General features: G+C 42.6%; 1 protein-coding gene across 4 annotated transcripts in view; it reads right to left on the reverse strand.

The window, feature by feature from the left end:
* Positions 1-24,328, reverse strand: part of AMBRA1 (autophagy and beclin 1 regulator 1) — a 140,704-nt gene that overhangs the window by 11,974 nt on the left and 104,402 nt on the right. For all 4 annotated transcript variants that reach the window (XM_064512673.1, XM_064512674.1, XM_064512672.1 and 1 more), the window contains one exon: positions 17,116-17,255. In XM_064512673.1, coding sequence (XP_064368743.1) covers positions 17,116-17,255 — 140 coding nt within the window. The remainder of the gene's footprint in view (positions 1-17,115; positions 17,256-24,328) is intronic.

A 24,328-nucleotide genomic window follows, 5' to 3' on the forward strand; every position in this document is an offset into this window, starting at 1 on the left:
GGGCCGGCTAATTAGTTCACAGGAGCAGGCAAAGTTAACAACATGCTGTTAATCAACACACCCTCACCAAAGACTATGGACATTCACAGAAACTAAGCTTTCATAATCGTAGTACTATAAATACATGTCCCTCTATTTCTGAGGCCCAACCACTCTTAAACTGGGGTAGGGTAAAAGGGAAGCCAACATATCCAGGCTGTCAAGACCTCCTAGCTACATAAGGACACACCTTCTCCTGCAGAAATGAAGCAATGAATTACGGGATTTGAGCTAGAAAGCTTTCTAGCCTAGACAGCCAAGTTCTACTCCCATAAAGTGCTAGAGCATGGACTAGACCTCACCTACCTGAAACGTGGGGCAATAATAGGGACATAAATATAAGCTTCAAGAACCATGCACAACACTTTCTAACCCCCTTCCCTCCACAGGATCCAGAGTGTGGCTTAAGGCCTTACTCTGCAGGGATAGTTTTGGCATTCAAGATACAGCAGCATAAGTAGCTTCTAGGACTCCAGAAATCACACTGCAGGAGTACAGCCAGCCATGTAAGTTAGAGAACTTCATGAAATGCTGTTACTGTTTGCTTGGTTAGCAGGCTAAGGGAACAGGTCTCAGGTGCTGCTTCTGCCCTACAAGCAGGGGTTACAAAGTGAGAAAAATATCTCAAACAATAGAAATATACATGTAGCCTGGTCAGCTCAACACACAGGCTGTAGAAGCAGGGAGCAGCTGAAGCTCATGGATCGCCTGATACAAAAACAGAAAGCAGGCTGCTCCCCAGGGCGCTAGGAAACCCAGTCAGCAAGTTACACAATGATACAAGCTGAAGAGCCCCTTAAACCAACAGACAGCACAGGCACACACTGTGCAGTCCAGGACAGCACAGTGATCTCCCACCTACCACTGAGCATCCCAACTCCAGAAGCAGTACAGGCTATCTTGCCATGGGGCAGGTCCCAAAGAGAATTTCTGAACAGTTCTTTGCCATGCCATGCTGACATGCCAACTCCTTGTGAGATACCCTGGGGGTTTCTAAATGGTGCCGCACACGGTCACGCGGCTGACGGACTGCCAATTTGCCCATGATGGTGCTAGGCTACAGAAAATGGATGGAAAGCTAACAGTGCTGTGCAGTGGTCACCATAAGGAGACTAAGATAAGATCCTGTGCAGACAGAAGGGAATTGCGTATGAAAAGGGCCAGACTAGCATCACGCTACAGGCATTCTCAGAGCACAGACTAAGGGTAGGCCCACAGTCTGAAGGAGGGATTCATGGCAGGTAGTGGGCAGCTGGTTATGGCTCAGGCACAAAAGCAGAGTTTTACATGTGCATGATGTCCAAGCAATGAGATGCCTCAGCAGAACTGTGGCAAGAGCCCAAGCCTGGAAGAGGCAAGGGTGCTGCAGGACAGATGGGCCCCAATGGGAGAACTGTGTGTGCTGGAGGCCTAGGGCTAGACCAGTAAGGCGGGAGCACCCCAGGTAAGGACCAAGGGCAAAACCCAGAGGAAATCAAATCAACAAAACCCTGCGCAGAGTCTGCAGGAAGCAACCAGCCATCACATTTTTTGCTGAGCTAACTCTGCTGCATTATACCCCATGAAAGCAGCTGCCAGGGACAGCTGATTTATAAATGCTTGAGTTTATTGACAGATGGTAACCCATCACTAAAAACTTACCAACCCCTCTCCAGCTGTCCTACCCTCTGCCTGCTATACTGAGACTTAACTGTCACACTTTGCTGTCTATAAAGCAACGCACTCCCTCGGCAAAGGAGACTTTCTGACCTGGGAGTCAAATTTTCCAGAAAAAGCCAGTTTCCCTGGCATCTGCAGCAATTATTCAATAGAAGTGCACTGACCTCTGTTCTTTTCCCCCTCCCTCCACACTTTTGTGCTTTCCAAAGCACAGGCATGGTCCCTTCAACCACCTATACAACTGGTTTTCCTCACAAAGGTGCTCTGTGTCAGAGCTGTCTTTGTCAGCTCCCAGCTCTAGAAGCCAGAAAACTGCTAAGTTTTCCCAAGGCCAAAACGTGAGTGGGCAACAGTGCACTCTCCTCTTTTCTCCAAACACTGTTTCCATAACACTCAGCTCCTGCACACATACACTTCTTTAGGAAGAGTCGGATTCAGCTCACTTCTACAAGAGCAACATGGTGCCAGGCTGACAAGCAGTACACAAGGCTAAAAACTCCCTCCCTGCTCCCAGCTGTTCTGCAGAGGCACACTACTGTACAGTCAAGATGTTGGATACGAAAGTCTGTTCTAATGCCATGCTGTCAATTTGCCCCTTTTCCTGCACAGTGAAATCAACTGCCGTTCCATTTAATGCATGACTTCACACTCTGAACTTAACTGCTGCCATTTATCAACTGAGTTTCACTGCCAGGGTCCCATTAGCCACTCATTTACTGCCTGAGAATTGAGGACTTTGCTCTCCTTCCCCAGAAGGAGAACCTGTGGCAGCAGGTGTCACTGCTCCCATTGCTGACTCTGGAGATGCCAAAGCCAAGGTCCACTAGACTTGGTCATGATGGGAGTTCAACATCCTCAACACCACTTTAACCTGGCTTTCTACACTGGACTGAGTGTCTCTCCCTGCAGGGCCAGAAAACTGGCTCACAATAGATAGTTGGTACTTCCTACTGTGGCAAACATCCTCACTAACATCCTTCGGCAGCCTCTTCAGCCAGGAGGACCAAGCTACCCTGTCACAACTCCACCTCTTTCAAAAGAGTCAAATGACTCAGCATGATCTCAATCTTTGTTCTCTTTTTCATGCATCTGCATCTCTCTGACCTGGAACCCACTTCTGCCTCTCTACAGCCCTAAAAAAAAGATATCCCACTTGTTCCTGATTAGGTCCTCCAGCCCTTAGAGGATTGACTCTACAGAAGAGACATTTCAGAGTGCATCAAGGAACAGTGGAGAAGGCAAAAGTCTGGGGAGGGAGCTGTTTAGGCACAATCTTTATACAAAGGAGGCTCCTTCCCTTCTTGAAGGGCAGATATTATCAGAGAAATGCTGCTACAGTGCAAGTTAAGTACCAAGCCTTAAGACCACATCTGCATTAGAATCTTGACTGGCTGCACCCTAAACCAATCTAAGTAAACAACAAGAGGTGTGTGACAACTACAATTACCTCAGTTTAAATCAGATTTTCCGTTACGCTTAAAATTTGCACTGGTTCAGCCACATCCATTTAAAGCAATGCAATCTCCCTGCCTAGAAAACCTATTTTTTTTAAACTCCCATTACAAAATATTGCCAGATTTTTGTAAATTCTGTGTGTAATCACAGTGCGTTACCTAGGAGATGTGCATATCAAGGCCTGACTACTCATTTCACAGAAACAGAGCTTACACTAGAGAAATTACTATTTTTCAGGTAATAGAAGCACTTAACTTTTGCTCCAGCAAACTCTAAGCATGAAAATGCTGGAAGCACTTAACATTTTCCAAAGCATCAGAGACAACCTTTCTGTAGTATGGAGCATGTTGCCACTTGGATGTGGATGCAATAAGCAGGACGATTGTTGCCCAGGGCTTCAAGGTGAAAAATTGCAATTCTCCACACTGTGTCAGTCATGGGCAGTGAAGTCCACTCAAGTTCTTATTTTCTTCCTTTTTATGGCTGTCAACTAAGCTCTCTAAGCTCTCCCTAGAAATTTCCATTAGCTTTATTGAACACAGAGCTGGTCACAGGCAGGCTTTCCCTGCGGGGGGTCTGTTCTGGTAGAGACTTTTCCTTCACGCCTCTGTCCAGATCACGTCATTAATGAGCTTGGGGAGTGTGAAGGGCACAGACTTGCATGCTCTGCTGATAGTTGAATAAGGATTCAAAGAAGGGCCTGTAAGAACCAAACAGCAACAACTGAAGTAGCACAGCCTCTCCCCTCTGTATGGAGGAAATACCTGCTAAACTCCAGTGTAGCCCCTGAAGAAACTAGGACCAGTATGTAGAAATTAGCGACAAGATTATTTACATGTGACAGGAAAACTGAAATACTATTTACCACATCTGCCTAAAGAGTAATTAAAGAGTTAACTGACAAAGCATAAGCCAGCACAAACTGACTGAAACAACATGGTAACAACCCCCCCCCCCCAACTCATATATCCAAAATTGAAAGTTTAAGAGGAGGGGGAGGAATTAGGAAAAAAGTTCATCAACTCTGCTAGGACAATAAAGCTAAGCAGCAAGATGGCAAGAGAAGGAAATCATTTTGCAAGTAGTATATGCAGGTCCAGGCAAGCATATACAATGTGTGCTTACTGCATCCCAAACACTCAAGAATGCACTAGCAATGAGCAAATGCACTGTTCTCATTCTCCAAATCCTGCCACACAAAGACCCGACAGTAGCACACATCTTGTCTGCTACAGCACTGAATTTGGGTTTTTTTTGTTTGTTTGTTTTTTGTTTTTTACCTGCACTACCCCACTACTGCTGTGTAAGATTCTGGGAGGCCCAACATGGGGAAGAGCAGCTGCAAAGTGAAACCATACAGCCCATAGCTAGGCGTATATCTGTTTTTCATGCTGCCAAGGTTCAATTTCTCCACCAAAAAAAAAAAAAAAAGTTACTCTTTAAAGCCAGTTTCTCAAATATACTGTCCATTCAAGATCACTGAGCCAACAGGATAAACTGGGTTAATTTACAAATGATTTGTAATTTGCCAGGATGCGTTTTCCTCCCTTTATGAAAACTTGGCATTCCTAAACCATTCAAAATGGATCAAGGAAATATATATACACACATACATACATACACACACACACACACATATATATATACACACACACACAGAAATATATACATATATATCACAGAAATATATACATATATATATATATATATACACACACACACAGAGCGAGCTACAACACATAAGGTGACACTGTGCTAAAGAACCAGGAATCCATTGTCCTGGTTTAGGCAGGATGAAGCGGCACATGGTATCCCATGTGGCGCTCAGCCGGATTCCAGATGCACCCTTGTAAGCAGCTCATTATCTCTTCTGCCAGCACATGATGATCACCAGCACAGCAAGCCCAGCTCTGGCTCCCATGATTAGCTAGGCAACAGTATTGTCAGTCCTAGGCAAAGTTTGGCACTCCCAGCAGCTTCCTGGACAGGAAAACAATTATTTCTAATGCCTAACTTCATAAATATTTAGCTTTCTATGCAGGAGATGAAGCTTGGGCAAATCCAAATGGAAACTGGCTGCAATGCAAACTGTATGGAACCAACAAGCAAGATCCGTGGAGTAGGTCTGATGGGCAGTAATTCCCTCTGACAGAGGAAGAGCTGGCAGCATCACTGACCCCTGCCTATTTCAGAGCACATCCTTGGAGCACAGCCCACATGTGACTAGCCAGGGGAAGAGCATGAGACTGAGTAAAGGAACTCCAAACAAGGCAAATCTTATGGAACATAAGGTCTCCAGTTTAAGATTTGAGAACCATAAACATTTAAGTGACACATGAAATTAGCCTGCTCATCCCACTCAGCGGAACAAAGAAAAGGTTACTCCTCCTCTAGGTTACTCCTTCTCATTAGCAGGTGCACTTTTACTGTGCAGTTTTCTATACTGATACAGGCTGCTTATTTTCCAAAATTCTGCAATCTTTGTCTCCCTGGAAACCAGCAACCATGCAGAAACACATCCTGACACCTACTTGAATTGCTGAAGTGCTGCAGAAGCAGGAGAACAGGGCAGCTTGGTGCAGCTGGTAGCCACATGTCTGCTTCAGGGAAGACGTCAACTCAACTCAGAACACTACACAAGATGACTGATCCAATTTATCCAACTGTGCAATCCTGCCAGCTATGTTAAATGCTGGGATTTTGAAGAAGCTCTATTCAAACTCGCACCATTTAACTAAGGATAGCCTTATAAATCTATAAGCACAACTAACTAACAACACTTCTCTGTCTTAACAGCATGAATTTTCATGAGTTTGTTCTGTCCACCAGTGGGCAACTACAGCTAAATACAGTCCAGACTCTTGCAGCCAGTGGATAAGATTTAGATAGAAGGCACACCTCTATCAGTCTACTTCCATGGACAAAATGTGATATCTCAGCTAAGGAAGTAGTTATCTGCAAACTAAGCTGTTGGAGATGAGAGAAAGCATGAGACCAAGAGTGCGTGAGTGAACAAAGAGAAAGAGAGAATTAATACAATAAGACGAACATAAACAGAATGGTTTCTTCTGATCCACACGATCACCACCACTAAAACCCAAGTGATTTCCTGGACTCAAAATTTGTAACCTGCCTCTCTAGCTGACTGCATGCACCAGATGGACAGACTCAAAACAAGTAGCATGGAGGATACCGAAACAGAAAAGATAAGTGTAAGAGGAATTTGTCTCACATTCACTAGGAGAAAATCCTAAATTAGGATTGGTCCTCCAGCATATTCAACAAGAGCTATAAATGGAAATTAGGCATCAGAACTATGACAGAGCAGAAGGAGACAGTTCTGAATATAAGAGTGGACATTTGATTATCTTGGGACTCAAGTATAAGTATTGTGGTCGAGAGCAGTGGCCTTGAGGGACTGATACAGCAGAACTCCTGTGCTGAGGAAAAGAACAAAAAAGTCTCTCTCATGGAGAGTCTTCATGCCCACACCAATTCTTCTACCAAAATGCAGTAACTCTGTTTTCCAAAGCAGCTTTTCTCCGAGCTCTTTCATGCTACTCTCAGCATGACATAGGAAGTCATAATCCAGGCCACAGAAACCAAGGGGAACCTCTTGGTCCTGAACTTGACTCTTGCACTGTGTATGTTGTGACTACGTCAGCTACTCTGACATTTAAAAGAGAAATATCCCAATTTGGAGTGGCATGCTAAGGCCATCATTAAATGCAAAATTTTTGAACTAGTGCAACATTGTATGAAGATTAAAGGAAGCATATGAAGATTAAAGGAAGCACTCAAGAGAAGATGACCCAGAGTTAAGATCTGTTTTGGCAACACTGATAAAATCTTTGTGTACCAGGTAGCACACTACACAACAGTTTTAGCAATTAACAAATGCATGTCATGTTTACGAGAATAAGAATATATCACTCAGACCAAATAGCCCAGAATAAACAAGATAGAAACAGACCAAACTCATGAATTTCCTGAATTTTTACTTTCTTCTCACCCATAACAACTTGCCAGCATTCCAGGGTGTCCTTCATTTATGTGGCTCCAATCTACTCCAAGTAGCACGTAGAGATACTCTGGAAGGGAAATCTACAGAATGCAGAGTTTTAGTTCCTTAAACAAGACCAATTTAGCTGGGTATTACCTTAAAGCAAGCTCTAAAGATGAATAACTTGCTTAAATTCCTTTAAAAATCTTATAGAAAGCCTTTTTAATTGCTTACAGTGATTACAAGCAGACTATATGCCCAGTAAGCTTTGAACCCCTTGAATATCTTAAGCTGTTTATGTCCCATCAGCTCTTTCAGCAGCTTAGACAGCTTAGGATACTAGGAGTCTTTTGGGGGTTGCAAATTGCTTAAGCCTTGTAATTATTTAAACAACTTAAACAGCTACAAGTCTTATGAGCCAAACTCACTCTTCAGTTTACTTGGAACTTTCACTTCCATTTTTACCAGAAGCTAACATCTGAGTCAATTCAAAGACAAACTTCAAAGTAGGCTTGTTTTGTAGATCTTACACAAACAAACTAAAATGGGAAAATGCATTTCAAATGGGAGAAAATCAATTTTAAAATAAATGTTTAAGAATAGCAAGCAGAGCAAATGCTTTTTTTTTTTTTAATAGAACATTGTGATGAGCACATATGAAGCTGCCAGTCTCCAGAACCAAGATCTTGACTTGATCCAATCTCAATGAGATCCACCAAGTTTGATATTTTTCCTCTTCCAAAGCCTTGAAATTAGCCAACTAAAAAACCTAAGTGTTCTGTACAGCATGCAGGCGGAAACTTGCTCAAAAACACCCACCAGTTACTCCAGTTAATCACATCACAGCCATTCAGTAGAGACCATTTGCAGAACCAGACAGACTGAGGATTTAAAAAAAGGAAGAAATGAAGGAAGTGTTGACTGTTGTACTTGCTACCTGGATTCATTACAGTCCCACTTGAAAGAAAAGAAAAACAAAAAAACAAACATGAACACACAGAAAAGACAACCAATAACACTCCACGAATGAACTGGATCAAAGACTGGGAGATAAAGTTACTCTTACTGGAAAGACAAGGGAGAAAACAACCAAACAACAAAGGTCTAGTACAGACTTGTAGAGAAAAGAAAGGTTATAAGAAAGTAGGATAGGCTGGTGCTGCCGAAGAGGGAAAAGACAGTCTAAAAATAAACACGAGGGAAAAGATATTAGGAAGAAAAAAGGTCCATTCATCAGTGAAGCAAAGGACAAAAGCAATGATGACTCGAAGTGGTGGCAATACTGAATTGTCTCTCTGAAGCCTCCACGTAAAAAAAAAAAATCCAATGGTACTTAGACAATTAGGAGTAAGAAAGTCTTCAACAAAAGGCAAAGCCACGTATAGCAGCTAGCTGTACTCATTAAGAAAATGTTAGTAAGTTAACTTTTTTGTGCCACTCACATTTGATTTTTAACAAGTTACAAAAAACTGGGGAAGTGACAAAAGGCCAAAAAGCCAACTTAGCTGCATTCTTCAAAAAGGAAACCATCCTTAAACTGGCAATTACTCTCTTCTAAGCCTAAATTTTATCCTTAAGAAAGCAATATAACAAAGAGAAAAAAAGAAGTTATCTGAAAACAAAGAAAGAGCAAGCCACAAGGAGTAGGCAGGGGGTTTTTAGTAAGTCACATAATTGCTTGCATAAAATTTAATTACTCTTGTAGATGGAAATAGAAAAAAAAGTAAAGGAAGAAAAGGCAGCAGATGTGATCTGAATAGATATAAGTGAAGCATTTGCTAAGTGTTCTTAAAATACCTGGCCACAGTCTTAGATAGGAAGATTACTACCTCATCTAAGAGCCAATAGGGACCAGCAGAAGCCCTGTGACTTTAAAAACAAACTGGTAGCAGCCAGTTTGGTTTCTTTATCACTGAGCTCTGAAGCAAGTTCCCCTTCTCATGAAGGAAAACTATTTAGCTCTTCAGCAAATCTTGAAGAATAGGATGAAGGAAATGAATTTGCTAATACCCGCAGACTTAACGCAACTCAAAATTTATCTCCAGGAATCACACATATTAAATGGAACTGTATGAGGGCATCTTCCACTTAATAACCTCATTCATCTTAGACAAATTCACATACAGAAATAGAAATGGAACGAAAAACAATTGCAGAATGGAGGTACCGTTTCAAACCTCCATATTATTACTGTATTTCTCTTGCATCTGCAATGACGGAGTCTCTCAGCATTCAGGATACTAGGCTTCTTTGAACAATTTGAAAATAATTCACTTTAGTTTTTAAATATGTGACTGATAAAATCCAAGTGAAACTATCAGGATGCATCTTCAACGCAAAACTGGCCACCTCAACCCCTTCATTTTCAGTCCTTTTAATCAAAATCATGATGATCAAAATCATCTCTCATCTTCACTTAGAAAATTCAACATGTCCTGTAGTTAGCAGGCAGCAGCTCCAGGACGTACATTTGCTGGCTTGGCTGAGGACAAAGGCCACTGCTCAGATCCTGCCTTTTGTGAGGCCATCTGCAGAGGACTCAAACATAACCAAGTGCTCCGTGGCTGCACCGGTTAACAGCTGTGAAAATATTCCCTGTGCAGGTTTGCCAACATCTCTCAGTTACACGCAAAGGAAGACAGCTCCTCCTTCTGTCTCCTTGTTTACTCCATCCTCCTGAAGCTATTCTTAAAAAGCAAACAATACACCAGGGCTTATGCTGCTGGGAGGCATCATTGCTAAAGGCTGGAAAGGCTGACAAATGGAGTCAGCCAGCAAAGAGACATGACATGCCAGGCAGCAGGATAGATTACCATCTCCTCACCAGCACTGATAACCAGATGCAGGCACATTGTCCCCATCACTAGATGAGAGGATACGCAATTCTCAGAAGGGAAAAAAAGCCTGGATTGGCATAGGCAGACAATTGCAATGATCCTCTGCAAAGCATGGAAATCTATTGTGAAGAGAATTTTCACAGAGTAATTTCACTTTAGAGGGAGATTTCACCATGAAAATTAAAATATGCATACTGCATAGCACTGAATCAATTTGAGAGTCTCCACACCTACCTCTCCATGAGTGAATTCCACTGGATGCTGTCTCTGAACCAGACACATCTTCAGAGGGTAGTTTAATTCCATTACCAGAGGCTCTGTCTGCAGAAGAAATCCTTCTTCTCTTGCAGATGCCTGAATTAGATAGCTAGCCCTAGACGAGGTGCTTTTAGTGCTTGGTTTTGAAATAGTATTTACAGAAGATTGAGATTTTTGGATTACTATTTTAAAAAGCACATGAGCCCTTCCAGAACCTGCTCCTGAACATGGGGGGCTCCCCCAAGATGAAAAGGGGATGAACTGATATTCAGATCCCCTCCCTTTCTCTCATGGCAGTCCTCCACAATAGAAGACAGCACAGGCAATAAGCAGCATGCAGTCTGTACCTCCTCACTTTCAGTCTCACCTGCTCATGATTTACAAGACTACTAATGTCTGAGAAGCTGCATCACGGCTTGTTTCTGAATAGGAAAGCTCTTGTTAGGACATGACAGAACAGGAAATGCTATGAGCATTAAAAGATAAATTCCTTTTTAATTCAGTAGAGGAGTCTGTACTGTACAAGACACTGGATTTCATTCTGTGCTGCAAAAAAATAAAGATTCAGGAACAAAATCAAGCCTTGAACTACACAGAAACAAGTACAAAACCTTAATAAGCATTAGCACTAGCCCCAGATACAAAAAACATCAGGCAGAGTGTGATGAAGGAGAAACAGCTTGGAGGAGGCTAGAAAGCACAAGCAGCCACATAGAAAAGTCAGTGTGCAGCAGGATACCAGTGGGGAAGGGGTGAATTCATACTGTTCTGTACCAAAGCCTGTGACAGACCTCTAGGCCACAGCAAGTACGTGGTAACACACATCATTTGCTAAGTGGAGTATGCTACCTCACGCAGTATGCCCAGAGGGATTCCAGTGCTTATGAGGAATGTCCCTCGCAAAGAACATCACTGTCATGAATTTGGTGTCTTGATTTAGCTCAGCTGTGCCCAGCCTTTAAAATGTGGCAACCACAAAGCCTTTCAAATCCCACACTTCTGGATCAAACACAAACCCATCTTGCATTCAAAAAGCACAGGCTACCATGTGATAATGTGAAGCCATATGCAAGCAGACAACATTCTCATGATCTAGTATGTATGCTTATGTCTATCGATTGGCAGACATTTGTACTCTGTACTGTGACAAAACTGGACTACAGGACCCTCAGGGAAGGAACAGGCTGTCAAAATCTCCGACTAAAACCTGTTTCCTTCCAGTTCACATCTGAGCGATGTTCACACTTGGGGCCAAAGGCCAAACCTGCTCTTATGGGCAGGACTCACCTGGGAACCACAGATTGAGTACCCTTGCTCCAGTCTATCGTTACTGCAACTGATTAAAAAGCCACAAGACAAGCATTAAGCATCCCCTGAGGACACCAGACTGCCTATGCCACACAGAAAAATGAATGGAATTGAGTGCATCTTCAGGTCTTGCAGATGCCTTTCTTCATGCCAGCTTCCTGCACTTTGGGCTCTCTCCCCAAACTCACTTCCATGAACCTTCTCCCAGTGATTCCTTCTCTTATAAGGTGGCTGATGATTTTTCAAAGAAAAACAAAAGATCAAACAAACTTTTAAACCTGTGACATGAAAAGTAAATTGCTTGTCCTGTTAGTCACTTTTCAAAGGACGTTACTTTCAAATGTTGGGTTCCTTTCCTACTGCTTTCAAGCAGACCAAACTTCAAAAAGACAGTATTTCAGCAGGAAAAGTGGAAAAAGTTTTAAGCAGGTCTTAGAGACCTGATCCAAGATAGGTAGTCAATTGATTTATTTCCAAGCAAGTCAAACCAGCAGCTAAACAAGCAAAAGACAGGAACAAGGGAAGGATGGGCAGACACTGCAGAACACCAACTCCACCACCTTTACTACTCATTATCCCTATTCAGAATATTATTTACTTACTGGAAATTGGGATCTCTGGGTTTTCAATACAAGTTTGCATTTAATACTGTAAGTTCAAACTAAGGTATCAGTAAACAGCCTAAGTCAGTTGGCCTTTAATTGTTTGGGAAAGGAGGAAGTTTCCTGAAGTTGTATTTAAAGTTTCTTCCAATATATTCACATAAAAGGAAGAACAAGTAAACTGATGCTTTTCAACAGGACAAGATAGTATACTCAATGTCACCCTGAAATCCAAGGAAATGGGTACGCAGTGTTCCTTCTTTCCCATGCTCACTACAACACAACTCTGCTAATAAGATACATTTTCTGGTTGCAGACCTTGTGATGGTAAAAATCCAAAACATCTTTGGCTAATAAAGTTTTCATTCTAACCTCGCAGCTACTGTACTGGGTTCAGCACATCACAGCGACACAAGTGGCACTGGCAGCTTCCCCATAGTTTTGGGGGCAGTGCTATCTTCCCATCATTTGCCAGACACTAACCTATCCTACAAATGCTTCATGCAGAAACAGCTTTTTGTTTAGCACTCTGTCACAGAACAGCTTTCTTAGGGCAAACAGTAGCCACAGGGGGGTTAGTGGTATCAACTCCTGAGAGAGGGAGTGGGATGAATGTCATTTTCTGTATGGAGACAGAGCAGGTACCAACCCAGGCATTCTGTACTTTGCCCCACTTATTCATTAACTTGCCCTTGGGGTCAACCAGGGCCTGTACAGCAAGCCTATGAAATCTTGCAAACAGAACAAGCTATAGACCTACGCTGATAATACCTCATCATGGCTCATGAATTCCAGTCTCTTCCAGACTTCTTTCAGGCTCATTTAGGTGCATTTCAGCCTGTGGATAATCATTGTCACCACCTCATCTCTCTACAGTACAACAGCTCCATCAGCCAACTTATCAACACCTATTCAGATAGGGACCTTGGTCTGAAATACTGAAGTCTCCTCCATCAGCAATCCAGTCCCACCCTCAATTACAAACATTCAACTCATATACTTGCCTTTGTAACTCAGCCAAGCTGCATCTCCAAATAGTTAAGCCTTTTGCATCCATCCAACCTACTTATAGGCTATTGCAGAAGTCGGTTAGTTAGAAACTTTCGTCGAGTTTGCAGCCATAGTCTACTCATAGTGACTTTATGCCTGTTCTCTAGTAAAAAGTATATAAGCTTAAATAATTCTCCTTTCCTGTATTTTACACATATTTTTCTTGTGAAGTATTTATGGAAGGCTATATAACCTCTTCCTTTTGCCAGGCTAAATGCCCCACACTGCAGGCCTTCTTAGATAAATAATACGTTCCACTGACTCTACTAGTAGCTCTTCTCTAGTTGTACCAGATCAAAGGCGGTTCTTCTAAATAGACACACCCAAATTTTAAACTGTTTCACCTAATGTCTCTAGTTACTTCTGCAGTGATACTAGCATTCCTCTATCTCTACTGTTAAGTATCTTATGCCTCATCCTAGAACTGCGTATGTTGTTTTCACTGCCACAAAATACTGAAGCCTCATAATCACCTATGATCAACTAAAATCCCAGGTCTTTCTCTTCCTCTGTCATTTTAACTACTGAGCTTAGTGTTATTAGTCACTAACTACACTTTGTAGTATTAAATTCTATCTCATTTCTACAGCTCCAGTCACTTTCAAGGCAATCCAAATTATTGTGCAATACTCTGATCCTTCCCTGATGACAACAGTAATGTCACAACCTCTTCAGATTTATTCAGCACACCCTTACAGGGCATTAATGCAAACAGTAATAACAACCAGCCCCAGGACAAGTTCTTAGGGAAGCCCATCAATAACATCTCTTATGACAGAGTTCACCTTCAAACTGTATTCTTTCCTTTAGCTAGGCCTTTCGCCAGACCAGCCTCACTCTTTAAAATTGAAATAGATTTATTGTAGTTCCACACAGGAATTGCCTTGCTAAAGTGCAGAGATATTAGATCTGGAGCAATTCCTTAGCTAGAAGGGGGTGGGTGGGGGAAAGAATCTTAAGGGCAGGTATGAGATCAACCTGCTATAATCTACCTTAGGTAAACTACAATGCATTTTATCCCAGTCTTCATGTTTTTAGTTTTCCTTCCCCTTTTGCTTCAAAAAAATCTGTGTACTGAGCTCCCATTGTGGATTGCCAAACTAACTTGAAGTTCCCCATTTCCATCTGCAAAAAACCCTGCCATTGGTGCTACCCCCAACTTAGCGACATAACTCCAAACTTGATTTTAATTACCATTTCTTTAGAATTTTCAAACAACTATTTGCATATCCTTTCATTATGAGCCCATGGAGCTTCAAGTTATGCATTTGCTTGTGTCAGTTTTTACTTCCAGTCTACTCATCTCATTTTTCCTAAACATGTGCTTTCCAAATCTTGTATTTGAGGCACAGCTGCTATTCCAACCTGTTTATGTTATCCCTATAGTACTCAGTTTCAAATGCCTCCATTGTACATGGGAATAAAGAACCAGGGAATTATAACCATCCCTGTTGTTTCTTACTGACCACACTCTTTTCTTTGCCAAATTAGAACAGTAGGGGTGGTTTCAGCAGTATACTTTCTTCTTGATCCCTGCTGTTTCTTACACTACCCCCATATACTGTCCTCTACCAACTGCTGAACCCACTACTCAATTTTCTTCTTCCTCTGTATAACTGCATACGGAAACTACACAAATATTTTCATCTTTCTCCCTCATTTCTCAAGTTTTCAGATACACCAACCTCAGACCAAGTCTATTAAGCCAGGAACTACTGAGATGGCATCTACATACTGCGATTTCTCCTCTTCCTCTGAGCACCTCACAAGTAGACCTGCGGCAGTCTGGGGCAGACACTGCAGCTGCAAGCCACTTCTGCTCTTATACAGCCTTACTGATCTGCATGCCCCGATGTTAGAGTCTCAACACAAATTACTCAGTTCATCTGTGACATATCTGTGTCTTCATGGAGATTTTTAAGTCACTCTGGCAGTTCTTGGTCTATAAAATGATGCAGTCCAAAACAGTATATACATCAGGTGTCCTGCTCCAAAAAGGACCCAACAGTCCATGTAAGGTCTGAAAAAATTACCAGAAGCATCAGTTACTCAAATTCACCAATAGAGAGCCTGTTGAAGCATCTCTGTCAAACCATTATTAAACCTCCCACCTCTACATCCACCCTTTTTCATGTCCATATACAAAAAGTTCATTTTTGCTGGACTTGTGCATGACTGTTGCTGGGATAGAAATAAGGAAACAAAAGAGTGCCCTAGCAAGATGGTAAGCTACCAAGATTACACAGATGTTGTGGAAGCCTCATCATGCTTCCATAGCACACCATGAAAAGTTTCCTATAGTGGCTTTAGTTAGCAAGGCATCAATACGAGATATGCCACTTAACTCATGGCTACTCTAAGCACCAAAATGAATGTTTACTGTAGGGTGTGGCAAGCCCGGACAGCCAGACCAAGCTCAGCTCTGCAGCGGAGACCTTCAGTCAAAGCACCCACCCTCAGGCAGACTGCCTTCCATTTCCCTGGGTTCTTGTCCAAGTTCATCTCATAAGCCATAATCAGTAGACTAGATCTTATCACTTCTCTGTACTGAGAATAACTTGAAATAACTCTCTAGTGTTCAATAAGAGAGCCATTATCCCTGAATAATTCTTCTGCTTAGAAAGTACAGCAACTGTTCTTGAAGAAAGCCACTTATTCTGAAAGAGAGTGATTATAGCTTATTTCATAATAATATCTTGTAAAACTTCATGTATAAGTAAGGCCTTAATGAAAGATTATGTTCAAGAGAACAGGAGTGCTGTTTGAAGAGTGCTGGCATTCTGTACTACTGAAATTAGTCCAATCTGAATTCCGACTGCAGATTTCACCAGAAGGCTGTAATGAATAAGTCACTATTACAATTGTATATATTTATTCTGGTTTAGATTGTCATTCTACACTGACCATATGACTCTTCACAAGCACCACATGCTGATCTCATGCACAACAGATGGAGTCCACATGCATGTGGTAAGATCACCAGCGGTGCTGCAAGTGTCTAGCTGCCAACTCTAGAGCTACAAGGAACTTCAACACGTGAAGCATAACCCAAGAGCACCAGTAGCTCAGTAACAGGAAATAAATGAAGCAGAGAAATCCCTCAAGTGTTGCCACAGCACAAAAGAAACTGCTCCAAAAGAAACACTTGCAGAACACTATAGAGAAAAGGGAATTAATGAATTCATGGTGCAGAGACCTCCCACAAATACTGAAAGCAACACATGCTTCACTGTTCAGACTGTTGATCATCATCTGTGTCACAGAATATCTAAATTAGCTAGGGTTTTCTTGCAAGTTTACAAAGGGACAGTTACACCCTCCATGGCACTGTATAAATAGAGAGTGCTAAAGTCTACACATCACGCCAATGGGCTTTCAAGTGTGGACCAAAACAATTCATTGACTTGTTCATAATCATGACAAAAACCTTGGCAGCTCATATAATCGCATGCTTAAATACTGTAACAGGTATTCAATAAATCTACATCAGCAGCTTTCAACCTGTGACTGGTAGATTCCAGGGAGTCCATGACAACTAAGAAAAGCAAGCATATCTTAATGTCTTAAATTTGCTCTCTCCACTGGAAAGTTTCACAAATCCATAAATCCAAAGAGACAGAAAGACACTGCACTAGATATACATGAAACAAAGCAGAAGCCTAGAAGGACATGAGAAAGATAATGAACTATATGAGAGAAACCTCGAATGGCCTCAAAACTTTACAATCAGCAAAACAAACATGGATTTAAACACCACAGCAGTCCAAAAGAAGTATCAGGACTTTTTTTTTTTGCCCCCCAAACACAATGCCCCAAGCAGCAAAAAGCCATCTTATTCTCCAGTGCCCTAAGAACAGAAAGGTCAAGAGTTGAACAGCAGTAAAAATATAAAGCAATCACTTACTCAGGTCGGCAAATCACCAGGTCCCCCTTGTTGGTACCATACGCCAATCCCAGACCTGGTTCTGGCAGCCAGCGAGCAGAGTTTATGCTGACGTGTCTTCTCTGGTCAGCAGGCATTGGGTACAGAACATTGAAAACTCTCTGAAACAGCAACAGAAAGTTACTTGACAGGACAATGCAAGGCAGGAGAGCCAAGAAGGCTCAAATAAATGTTCAGTTTCCCTGCAGCAGCACAGCTGGCCCAGGAGACATGTCACTTTACAGAATGTTGCAAGAAACCACTAATCCAGGAGCAAGAGCGAGCATCTGCCAGAAAAGCGCACACATGTGCCCGTGTTTAATAGACTGATTAGCACATAGCTTAGAACAGAAGACACTGCCACCAGGAGAATCCAACCGTCACTCACAGTGGGCTGCACAGTCCCTTTATTCAAACTAATTATACAAAATGCTGGGGGCAAGCTGTCTAGCTGTTAGACAACTAGCTGTTAGACAACTGTCTTCAGGTCTTTTAACTTCGCCCCTCACCTTAATCCACCAGGGTGGATCAGGAAACTGGCAAACATATGGGCTTTCAACATGAGCAGTTCTTTTTTATCAAGCAAACAAAGCTTTATGCAAAAATGATGACAGAGTCTGACCAACTCCATCCCTCCACCTCAATGGTGCACAGACAAGGAAAAAAAATCAAGTCCAGAGTTCATGAGAATGGCGCAAGTACAGAAGTAACAAACCCCTCAGTCCAGCTCTTTTCCCAACACCATCCAATGTAAAACCCTCAGCAGTTCTTCAGCTTCTTACCCCACTAAGACTGCAAATAGTTAGCATTGCTGCAAACCAGTGCTTCTAAGACACTGCATTGATAAAGGAGAACAAGAACCCTGTGCTAAGGACATAGACTATAACCCAACAGCAAGCTCTGCTTTCTAGTCTTGCTTTCTAGTCTGCACTAGTCTGGCTTCTGAAGTGTTGGAGCTTCAATGAAAGTGCAGCAGATTATACCCACACAGGTACTCTCCTTCTGCTCTAAGAAGCTGATGTCTTTCATATAGCACAACGCTTCCGTGCGCTCCGCCATCCAGCAACCAGAATTCGGTACATTAACAACATTCCACATAGCCAGAAAATCTGACAAATCTAGACAGTAAAACTAAGATATGGGAAGTGGAAAGAGGAGTAATGAGCTGGTTTGGCTACTAGGAGCACATGGGGACAAGCTGCATCAGTGGACTGGGTCATGAGTACACATCACGGCTACAGAAGGGCAGGACTGAATGGTCATGTTTACCAGTCCTAATCTTTAACAAGATTTCTGGAGAAATTTACCCATCATTTTAACCTGGAATCACTGCAATAACATAGACTCAGGATCTAGATTTTCAAGGGGTTAAGCCACAGGTGAGAGGCATGTTTTCACTATATATTTTTTTTTTTTAAGGGGGCATCCATCCATCCACAAAGCCTCTGTTGCAGACTTCACCAAAAAGACAGATGGATCAGGAAGCAGAGAAGGGAATGAGGATACACTGGAACACAAGGATAACGGCAGATGTGAATACAGACTAACCACTGCTGCATTGCTGAAGTGGCCTGACGTAATAATTAGGATTCACTGGTGTAGGACTCATTGGCTAGCATACCAAACTGGGGCTCAGGAGGACAGCTTATGTACTTGTTTTCCTCTGCAGCTGTACTCCTCACCTCACATGTTGTCTATTTTGACTATTCAGCTTGAGAAGTCTGATGAAGAGACCACGTAACCATATATCCTACAATATTCTAGGTACCTTCCTGGTACCCAGAACCTTCCTCTAGACCACCACAATCCAAAGCAAGTCAGAGCAAAACAATATAGCTACATTATTTCCCGTTATCAGCAGCACATTTAACCTCTTCTCTGAAGAGGTCACATTAGAGGAGAAAGTGGCCTTTAAGATTTCTCTGCTAACAGATGCTGGTCACTCTTTACTCTAGATATCACTCAGCAGTTGGTGTTATTTAGAGAAGCTCAATGCTTGGATGGAAGGAATAGCCCTTAGGGGTTTAAGTATCTCTTACCCATCCCTGTTGTACCTGCTCCAGTATACCCCTTGCTTATCTTGTAGAAAGAAAAAGAAATGTACATTGGTAACACCTGCTGCCATGAAGATTATGGTACACTTTGAGATGGGGAAACCTGATTTTAAGGAGGAAGGGGAGGGGGACCTAAGAGCAGGTAGCATACATTCAGAAACTAAGCATCTCAAATGTCTCAAAAACTGTAAGGGTATTCCATCACACAGTTCTTCAGCAAGTCAGAAACAGTTTCTCTTTTCTCCTGAAAGCAGCTTTGTAAGGCACCACAGCTAGTGAAGCTGATTTTCTGGACTAGCCATAAGTTCTGCTCCACTGATAAGTCAACTTGTACAGCTGTTGCCATGTAGGCTCAACAACTGGCCACTTGAAAGCTAGAGACTTGTTAGCTACAGCTCAACATTCAGATGCTTTGCAGTAAATGGTACCCAATGGAAAGTGCTGCCAAGGACGTGGGCCTGGCCCTACAAAGCTGCAAAAATATTGGCTGAGGGCAGAATCTCCAAGACGGGATGACTTAGAAATTCTGCGTAAGAATAGCTGCTTCATCAATCCACTTCTCCATTCACTTCTAAAAAGCCTGTCACTCTGAAGAGCTCCCCTCCCCTGCTGCTTCCCATTCCCACGCTAATGGGACAACTCCATGCAGTGTTGAGGGTGATGATATCCGTGCATGTAGTAATTAGTACACAAAAAGAGAGAGCAGCTGTACTGGCATAATCACCACTCCCAGCAGTAACCAGGACCAGCTAATCAATCTGATGCATTCATAGAGACTGGCTGCTGCAACTGCATCCATTAGCCAGACCCCCTACTCTATCCATGGAGGGTGGGAGGTGGAAATCAAGTTCTTCCAACATCAGCAGGTCCCTCTCTTCAAAGAAGGTCAGAAACCTGCCAGGAAGCATCATTCTCCACAGATCACAGCCAATTCCTTTTGGATTCTTTTTGCTTCTATCACTAAATCTTACAGAAAGTTACTGAAATATTTCAACCAGACTAGCCAGCCTGAAAAGTTGCTACAGAGTGACTGCACCTCTCTGCCAGTGGGATTTTCCATGTTTTTAGTTCCAAACTTCTAGGAATAACATTCAATTATCACAGGAATCCCGTAGTACCATGATTCTACAACTTAGAGGCTGTCACTGCCACCCCTCAAACACTCTTAAAACAAGCAACACAAATGCATAGAAGTGACCAATCCAACAGTTACCCCTTTTAGGGCCAGTCCACAAACTAGCTGTAGGCCACGTGCAACAGTCTTGTTGACCAGCAAGGGTCCAGGAACCAGTTTAGAACCACTGCTTTAAGTGTCCACCATTCTTTGAAGCATCCACCACACCCTGCCAAAGCGTCGAGAGCTGATATCTAATAGTGTGAAATTTTGGTTTAGGACAGGCATAATATTGCATCACACTTCCTCAACCCATAATCACTGTCAGCAGTCACAGCAAGCTTCCAGACTCTTCAGCATAACCAACATCAAATTCGCCCTTTGGCATTGCTATACTACTGATTCAATATTCCAGAACCACACCATTAGACATGGCCACTCAACATTTTATTAAGTTGCGAGTTGCATTTCATTTGCTCCCAGGTGCCATTTTGGAACAGGCTTTTGAACATCACATTTCTCCAATTATAAGTGCTGTGAAGTTTGAGGTGTACAAGCTTCAGGAGTTGCCCCACAGGACACTTAAGAGCATCCCTATGGAAGTCGTAGCCCTGACAGGCAACGTAACCATAGTAAGTTCCTCTCTTCTTGGCAACAACATAACATCGAGATGTCATTTCAGTAGGCAATAAAGATATTCCCCCTTCCCTTTAGGGACCACATGGCCTGGACTGGATTTCATGGAACAGTGGCTTAACCGTTGCTTACTTCTGTAAAAAATCCTTTATCAGGTGATCTCCCCACATTTCACGGGAAATTCCACAGGTTTCCTGTAATTTAAGGAATTTCATCTCTCAAGATGAAAATGTCATCAAGATAAGAAGTCTTCCTCTAGAAATACTAAAACTATTTAGGTAGCTAAGCTTCTACAGAAAAAACAACTCTGTAACACTAAAGAAACAGCTGGTTACTTCCATTTTACATCCCTGTATCCATGAAGTGTGGGGAAAGATTTGGTTAAGTCATTTATCTCTGTACATCTCTATTTTCAAAGATGATACAAGAAGCAACTACTTACCTCTTTGGTGTGCCCATTCCACTCTCCATTAACAGAAGTGGGCATATACATCCTCTGCAAAGCTCCCTAAAGCTCATTTTATCACTTCACAGCTACTTCTGTGGCTAACTTAGGAGCAACATTGGATTGGCAGGGGAAGAAGGCGGCTCTGAGAAAGAAGGGCTGTAAGGCAAGAGGAAAAGCAAAAAAAAAAAAAAAAAAAACAAAACAAAAAAAAAAACAAACCACCACACAACACAGGCCGCCAGAGTGTTCAGCAAACGTGCTGCATGGGGAGTGCAAAGGCCATCCAAGTCCGCTGCTTCTTCTCCCCCTTCAACTCAGCAGTGCTGGCACATCAGCACTGTAGCACCTGTCACAGCCACTGCTTAGGTATTAAACTAAAAATTTACTCATGGCAGAGAGCCAGGAGAGGCTGCATGGCAATCAACAGCCTGAAGGAAACTTTCTTGATGATCTCTCCCTCCCCATCAGGCTGCTATACTTGCATGGGAAGGAGGGGGCCCAGGGCACAACTCAGGCACAGAGCTAGAGAGCTAATTTGTTCCTGCCCTGGAGGGGTAAGAAAACTTTCTGCTAGAAGCCTCAGCTCTGCAAAACCCTAGATATTGACTTGATGTTTCCTTCTTCCCCTCCCACTCCATCCCAGAGAAGGTGCTGCTATTTAATTACACTGTTGAAATTCCATCTTCCCTCTCCATTTATGGAATCTGCCAACATTGAAGAGCTGGACAGGGCACTCTCCAGGATACTGTCAGTCATCAAAGGAGCAGCAGGCTGTCCTAAGCCTGTGCTACCACTGCCAGTTGGCAATGGTGCTGCACCACTGCCCTGGTCCCAGCAGCACCATGCCTGGCCAAAGCAGAGGCACGACATCATCAGCACGGCCATTTGTTTGATCAAGGGCCTTCCTATCTGTAAGGAGAGCAACGGAGAGCAGAAGGAAAGTGCCAAACGCTTGTTTAGCGGAGCAGGACCTTTTTTACCTCCTTCTCTCTGGCACTCAAGGAAGAAAAACATATTTTGAAGCTGGAGAAGAGAAAGTTGGCACAAGTGGGCAGGGAAACTCAGCAGGAACTCTTGCTTTTTCTCTTTTTAAATTCGATAGAGACATTTCTGCTCTCAACTAGATGCCTCCCCTTTGCAAGATGCCAATAAATTTCAGGCCATTAGCCCAAGCAGCAAATTGGGCTGAGAGATCAGCCTCAATAAAGAGCCTACATGGCTGGGGTAGCATGGGGTGCAGCTGTTCTCTTGTTTACATGGGGAAGTCTTGTCATCCATGAAGCTCCATCCTGACAGGTAAAAGGAGAGGAAAGACTGGAGCAGACCAGGTGGGTTTATCAGGCACTAGCCTAAAATTTAATTACTAGTTTTCAACTGAACTGATGCTCTCACCAGAGGCTGACCAACTGTGAAAACACACAAGAGAAATACCTAACATGCTAAACCCTACAAAAACAGAGCTGAAGAATGTCAGAAATATATAAAGGGAACTGGGTGGTGAGGTGGGAGTAAGGAGAGATTGCTATGAACATACGCTAAGTTACAGAAGGGAATTTGAACCCAAAGATGGCAAGGGCATCAGCTATATCAATCTGAGTCTCAAACTGCAGAACAAACAACAGCCTGTAAGGGGCTGACTCTTCCCAGGGAAGAAGGTGCTGACTAATGCCAGAACTGACCCAAGGACCCAAAGCAACAGCACCGAAGTACACAGACCTAAAGGGAAAGTAGATTTCACCTGCAGCACCCCAGGGAAGAACTAGAAGCTCTTCTTCCTGCCGCAGGCTGTCTGTGCAAGCAGGAAGACCTGAGATGCTAGGACCCCAATCACCTCATTCTACTCCATCCATGGAGGAGATGCTCTTGCATCCTTCCACATTTGCACAACCATCATACTCTGCATCCTAGACAGCAGTCTCTCTTACTGGTAATATCCAAAGTTTCACAGCCACTCTGACACGGGATGCAGGGAGAAGAGCTTCAGAAAAGAATGCTTACCAGCTTATGCTTTAGATCTGTACAGGCACAAGATAAGTGTTGCCAGTACAGCTATACATATACAGCACACAAAATGCTCTTAGTATGGATACAGGTTACAGAGTAACCGTAGAGGCAGGACAGCTTTCCTAATATATCAGCAGCTGTACTAGGGCCTTTAGCCAGCAGAGACACCTCATATGGTAATATGCTTTAACAAGCTATGCTACATGAACTATACAGTACAGATGCAGCTTCAAAAGCACAATCAATCCACAAGAGTATGATGTTCACTAAAACGACATCCCAAAGCAAAGCCTACATATGGCTTAGGACTATTTTAAGAACATTTAAATACAGGCAGAAAACTTTACAGAACTGCACTTGTACTTTACAGAGCAAGAGATGAGGCACAGTAACAAACGAAAGGCATGAGCAGAGCAAAAACAGCAGCAGCATAACTCAAGATGCACATATTTTGCATTTCCTCATCTTCCCACCATCTTCTGCTCCACAGTTCTGACCCTGAATATGAACTTGAAGTTTTAGACATTTCAACTCATTTCTTTTGATTGCAAGCACCTTACCAAGACTGAACAGTACCTAAATCAATTCAGTATCTATTCTGCTCTACTCATCTCAATAGGGTGTTGCAACTGAAGGACTTCACTTGGTTTAATTTTTAATGTCAACCTATTAACTAGTTCACCTGTCATACCAGGAGACAGGGTAAGAAGTTGCTATAAATCATCTACCACTCTACTGAAAGTACTATATGTCCTTTGCTTAGCTCCTAGGAAGCCATTTGCATCACTGACTTCTATAGTGCTGTCAATTAGTTTAAACAAGTCTGTGGCTTTTTAAGGTCCAGAAGTATAATAAGAAACAGACATCCTTAGCTGACCTCCTTCATAAATAACACCATCCTTTTTGTGCTTAGATTATAATTCTTTACTCTGCTTTTTA

This window comes from Dromaius novaehollandiae, chromosome 5 (assembly GCF_036370855.1).
Source record: "Dromaius novaehollandiae isolate bDroNov1 chromosome 5, bDroNov1.hap1, whole genome shotgun sequence".
In the NCBI taxonomy this organism is placed as follows: domain Eukaryota; kingdom Metazoa; phylum Chordata; class Aves; order Casuariiformes; family Dromaiidae; genus Dromaius; species Dromaius novaehollandiae.